This window comes from Olea europaea, chromosome 11 (genome assembly GCF_002742605.1).
Source record: "Olea europaea var. sylvestris chromosome 11, O_europaea_v1, whole genome shotgun sequence".
Lineage (NCBI taxonomy): Eukaryota > Viridiplantae > Streptophyta > Magnoliopsida > Lamiales > Oleaceae > Olea > Olea europaea.
Window position 1 is genome coordinate 18,399,251 of NC_036247.1, and position 6,355 is coordinate 18,405,605.

The following is a 6,355-nucleotide window of genomic DNA, read 5'->3' on the forward strand; positions in this document are numbered from 1 at the left end:
GTGGGGGGTGGGGGGGGGTGGATGTTGAAGCTAATTGATGCCAGGAATGAACTTCAATATTCTTGTTCCAAACATGTGATCATTAGTTATTGTCAATAAGGACTAAATAAAAATGCGGTAGTAAAAAAGAGAGTGGATTTTCGGCCCTTTTTCTGCATGCATAAGGGGAACACTTGGTCTCACAATCTGTGTATGAACTCATGCTTGTTAGATTCATTGTTCAAGTTTATGTCCTTTTAGACAAAATGCATCATATATCTTCAAGATTCTTATTGTTGTCATAGTGTCAATGTCAAATTATTTTAAGTGTCTCTGGAGGTTCCATTTGGATGCTTCTGCTGTATTGCAGTTATATATTCTCTCTCATCATAGCAATACCATTTCTATCTCCTTGAAATCATTTCTTTGTTCAGTGAAACTTGAACGGTGCTTGCACAAACTGACTTAAATTGATTTATGGGTATTTGCGTGGAGAGCTCAAATCATCAATATATGAACATAGATGGAAGGAATGTGATAAATTATCTGCTGATAACTAATGAATTGAATTTTATGCCAAAATTAGTCTGACTCTCCTTTAAGATACTTTAGTCATAAGGGCAAGTATACCAAGATTAGATTTGGATTCTACCTTTGAACAGAAGAACGACATAGCCAAAGCTGTCGAAAATGAACTTGAAAAGGTAATGTTCTCTTTGACAACAAAAGTTCACGTGTAGCTCATTTATTAATTAATGTACCCAATATTTTGTGCACTTGTTACTTTACAGGCCATGTCTGCTTATGGATATGAAATAGTGCAGACCCTGATTGTGGACATTGAGCCAGATTCTCAGGTTAAGAGAGCCATGAACGAGATAAATGCAGGTTAGTTTTTACTTTTTACCATCGTAGTCAATATGCAACTTCAATTTCCCATGGTCTTACCTTGAATCTGTGATGTTACTGCATAGCATTAAGAGATTCAATTTCACTTTTAGGAGAATATGGATGAAGTAATTTTTCTTCTAGCTACTCTGGAGTTAATACCCAATTTTTTCCTCTGATTCACGTCTCTGAATAGTTAGAACTGCCATTTTGCTGTCTGGGGCTTGACCGCTGGTAATGCAATCTGTCTAATGAACTTTTGTATTTACAACAGCTGCCAGGCTCCGAGTTGCTGCGAACGAGAAGGCTGAGGCTGAGAAGATATTGCAGATCAAGAAAGCCGAAGGTGAAGCTGAATCCAAATACTTGTCGGGGCTTGGAATTGCTCGTCAGCGCCAAGCCATTGTAGATGGTCTAAGGGAAAGCGTTCTTGCCTTCTCGGAAAATGTGCCTAGAACAACAGCTAAGGATGTCATGGACATGGTTCTCATTACCCAATACTTTGATACCATGAAGGAAATTGGAGCATCATCAAAGTCGTCCGCTGTGTTTATCCCACATGGACCTGGTGCTGTGAAAGATGTTGCTGCACAGATTCGGGAGGGTCTTCTACAGGCTGAAAGTGTTGAGCAGTAGAGGTTTTCCGGAGATCCATTGCATCGTTGCTGTTTCTCTATTTAAAGTGTGTGGACGTGTTCTGATTAATGCAGTATGTGTAAATGTAGAACTTCTATGAGATGCTGGTGAATATGAATATCTTAGAAGTGTTTGTAAATGTTTTTTTCGTCCTTGTAATATAGTTTTGCTGATCCAAAACAACAACTTTATTATAAATAAATTGTGGTTTTTATTTATTTTGTGTTGATTCATTTATTTGAAATTGAGCATGGGAATAAGTGTCTATGATCATTTGTAATAATATAATTTGGTGCTCGCATGGAGAAGCATAGCGTTCATAACTTATATTTTAATCATAAATAAAATTGTTTACAATCAATATATAAGGGTTGGCACCATTTAATGTAAGTTTGTAGTGTTGATTAATTCATTATTTGACGTTATCTCGGAAATAGTTTAATAGTGATATTAGTACCTTTGGAATGTATTAAAAGTATCATATGTCAAGTTTAATTCTATAACATGATTATGAGGAGAATTAAATTTCACTTGATCGTCACATATTTTATCTAAATTCGTGGATAGAGTTGTGTATGTTTTTTCATGAGTTTGATATCTCTTTGATACATCAATAGATGAGATTAGGTTAGACATGGTCCGATTTGGTTTGTTTCTCGTTAGAACAGAGCTGGAATCGAAATTTTCGGTATCTAGTTAATAAAACTGTCGGGTCCAAATTTAGTCACGGAGCAGTTCGGTTTCAGTTCCCAAGTTCCATATTATAATTAAATTTTTCTAATATTTACAAAACTACATTAATTTAACAAATGATATGTTTAATCTTAGTTCTAACAAAACAACGTAGTCCAATCTTATGTATTTTTTATGTCTCTCTTTGCTGAGTTCTTCATAGATTTAATTGTTAAAATCACAAGAAGTGGAAGATAGGGAGCTCACAGTAATTAAGAGAGGATTGTTGAGCTTCATTTCGATTTCTTCAGAACAGTAGAAACGACAGTACGGTTGAGTAACAATTTGGATAAAACTTAGGTCAATTTGATTAAGTTGACTTTGTACTGAAAATTAGAAATAGTGAAATTATATTTTTTGGGTTTGAGCTAAATTAATTAACTAGCAAATTTATTTAGAAAAATAAAATAAGTTGACTTATTTAAAATAAATTAATTATAAAAATTAGGGAGATTTGATTCGTGGGTTCTTGATTTAGAATAGAGAACCAAACCAAACCCGTCGATCTCAATTGAGATATCTGTTCGAGTATTTAACTTAAAAAGAACTGCTCGATTCGGTTCGGTCGATTTAGTTCGGGAGTTTTGTTCAGCCTTAGATGAGATCAATTGGATTGATTAAATATATCGGTGAGTTGGAACTTAAGAACGAGCTAGTATTGTCAGTGAAAAACTAAGTTACTAATTAAGTGTTTTTTGTTGAACGACCATAAATTAAAGTTTAGAGCTTTAAAGTTTTAGTGATTGTTAAACTTCAACGCCTATGATAGGTTCATAGGACCACTGAAAAAAAGGTGACTTAACTTAGGGAGAATAATTAAAAGAAAATCTTTTATGATTTTATATATTTCGAGTTCGCAATATTTTGCTTTTAATGAGAAAAGTAAAAACTAATAATTAGATTAGATGGTCTAGGATATATTTGACATAATCTAATTACTGGAGATTGGATAATATATGTCCAAACACCTTGAAAAATTTTGAATTTAGTTGCAAAATTCAAGGACTACATGAGCACTTATCCATTGTGGCCTAATTCGACGTGGACCTAGATATTTTGTTTTATATAGAACACAGGGTGCTGAAAATCATAAACTAGAACACATAGACAAAGTGAGAAAAGAAAAATTCTTTTCTCGTTTTCTTATTTTTTACTTGATATATCCAGCCTAAAATTTGGTTCTCACTTCAATTAAAATAATGCATGCATACGTTTACATAGCCTTGAACTTTGAAGAATATCACAGAGCACTTAAATGTTTGAAGCGACGTGCGACAAGTTTGTGAAATCAAAAGCCAGAAGTTCAAGATAAATCTATTTAGAAATTGATTTTTGATTTTCGAGCTTGGGTAGAATCTAAATTTTTATTCTTGATTATATCATGTACATGAATTACTAATAACTATCTTGAATTCTTGAAGATTAGAATATTTTTAGTTTTTGAGTAACTCTTGTTTCAACAACTAGAATTAGAGCAATGTAGACCGTTCGTGTACTTGTGTACTTTCTAAATCTTGATTGCTAGTTTTAGTCGAGCAATATCTAAAAATAATTAATTATATGATGATTGAATGATTGAAATTATTTTAAAATGTGATCCAATTATTTGTGGCCAATTTTTTTATTTATTTTTTATTGTAATTTGTTAGTTCGAGTCTAAAACAAGATAGGTCGATTATGATTCCATCATCTTGATTTAAAATTTCTTTTCAATTTTAAGATCCTAATTTTAAGATCACGATGTACAGTTCTTGTAATTTTCAATTCATATTATTTTGAGATTTCTTATTCAATTAATTTGAGATTTGAAGAATGTTCCCAAAAAGATCAACAATCATAGAGCAAAAAAATATGGGAAGAGTTCACAAATCAGGTTTTAACTATGTATAATTCAAAATTCAGGTTACAAGTTTCATTAATGCAAAAATTAGGTTTTAACTAATTGATTAAAAATATTTATTAAATAATGATGATAAAGTCACAGTTATACAATTAATGATCACAGATTCACAATTATAAGTCACATATTTATTTACTGGTCACATATCATCAAATTAATTGGTCTCAGATTTTTCGAGGTCACAAATCAAAATTTTAATACGTTACAGATTATTTCGAGGTCATAGATAAAAAAATTATAGGTTACAAATGGTTTCAAATTCAAAACATTATAGGTCACATGTCACATATTTTTAAATTTGATGGTCACAAATTATTTTTTTAGTCACAAAATGATAGAATCTTAGTCACGAATTAATACAATCACAGGGGACCAAATAGTTGGTCACAGACGCCAATCACCCAATCCCGATCCACCATAATACTTGGTTACAAACACTACCTGGCCACAACACCATCACAACCACCACAGCAGCCACCACCACCACTACCACCGTGAAAACCACCACCTCCCAACAAAACAAACCAACGCACACCACCAAAATTGCCACCACGACAGCACCAACCGAACAACATATGTAATTGGTCACAAATACTACCAGCACCATTGAAACCAAGCACCAACTTACCATCACTGTAGCAACATCGCCACTAGCACCTGCACCACCAACAATTCAACCACGCCACCGACACTACCACTAGCCCTTCATCTCCAACACACCACAAACACAATCACCACTGCTAACGCAAGCACCATTTCTACCATCACCACCACCGTCGTCCTACCTAGATCCATCGCACCACCATCACCATACCATAAAAGGGTGATCTATAAATATCCTACAAAAATGAGAAGTATTTGGAACCAAAAGAAGACATTAATTTGAAAATAACCAAGTGCAAGGCACATTCTAAAATTAGAAAATACATTTTATTAAAAAAAAAAACCCATAAATTGATTTGCCATCTCTGCCAGTCTCAGTTGGATCCCCACCTTACACTATAAAATCCTGAACTCTAATATCACATAAAAATTATCAGTTTAATATTAGGAATATTTGCATATACACATATGAATGGCGATTAGCTATACAAATAAAGAGACTCTAACGATTCTGTGGATTTTGACGTTATCGTAATAGCCTTTGCAAGCCAACTCTATGAAGTTCCTGCAAGTCTTGGGTGCATGGTCATAGTACATCTGCCATATTTTTATCAATTTTTGTATCATTAATTAGGAAAAAAAATCGAGCAGTAGAGCATGAAAAATGTACTAATACAGATGGATTTGTGTGAAGAGAGTAGTCACCTCAACTGTAAAGGAGCCCATGGAAGTTTGGAGAGTGACCTCCGGTGGGCCGCCGTCTTCACTCGCCCACGCATCTCTTCTCTCTCTTTCTTTCAGTGCCATTGCTTGAAAATTGAGTGTGCCTTGGAGGAATCAAGAATTTTCGACGGCGATAGTGATGGAGAAATGGGAGAGACTGAGAGAGAAGAAAGGGTAGAGAGAAAAATGGTAAGGAAAAAATTGATTAGGGTTTGGAATAATTTGAGGAAATATTTAATATTTAATTATTATATTGATACCTGATTTATAAATAGTGAAACTTCAACCTTGATTTTTGAATTGTAATCTTTAGACACCTGGAATTATGTAATTCTTTCAAAAAATATTTTTAGATCTGTGCGAAGCACATATCTTATGGATGACATGATCTACACGGTTACTATAGACCTGGATCTGCGTGGGTCACAAAGATTCGAATCAGCCTTAAGAGGGTCCGAACCCATGTGTTAGTTTAGTGCGTGGATTGAGTCGAGCCGAAAAGGATATGGATGTGTCAGGTTCGAATTATTACTTTTGGATCCTATAAGAGTTTGAATTGAATATTTAAATTAGATATTGTACTTATACCGAATTAATTTTTAATTTAATTCGTTAGTCGTTTTGGGCCATAAACATTTGTTAATTTATTGTTCATGAATATTTAAATATGTTTAAAATATTATTTTTCTAGATAATCTGACATATAGTTTATTTGTGATATTGCTCGTGAAACTAAGAATATGTGTTTTGCCTAACATCGATTTTTTGTTGATCAATTAATCTAGATTATATTTTTTCTAAACAGGGAAATTTGTAATAATTAAACTATATGTTAATTTGAATAGTTTGTAATTATTTAAAATTAGAAATCATTATTTTAAAATATTAAGTGGG

At 33.2% G+C, this 6,355-nt stretch overlaps 1 protein-coding gene across 1 annotated transcript in view; it reads left to right on the forward strand.

Moving 5' to 3' along the window:
• Nucleotides 1-1,721, forward strand: part of LOC111404549 (hypersensitive-induced response protein-like protein 2) — a 4,715-nt gene extending 2,994 nt beyond the window's left edge. The window contains exons 3-6 of the mRNA XM_023033340.1: nt 350-426; nt 581-683; nt 771-867; nt 1,142-1,721. Of these exons, the coding sequence (XP_022889108.1) occupies nt 350-426; nt 581-683; nt 771-867; nt 1,142-1,503 (639 nt within the window). The 3' untranslated portion in view covers nt 1,504-1,721. The remainder of the gene's footprint in view (nt 1-349; nt 427-580; nt 684-770; nt 868-1,141) is intronic.
• The last annotated feature ends 4,634 nt before the right edge of the window (nt 1,722-6,355 follow it).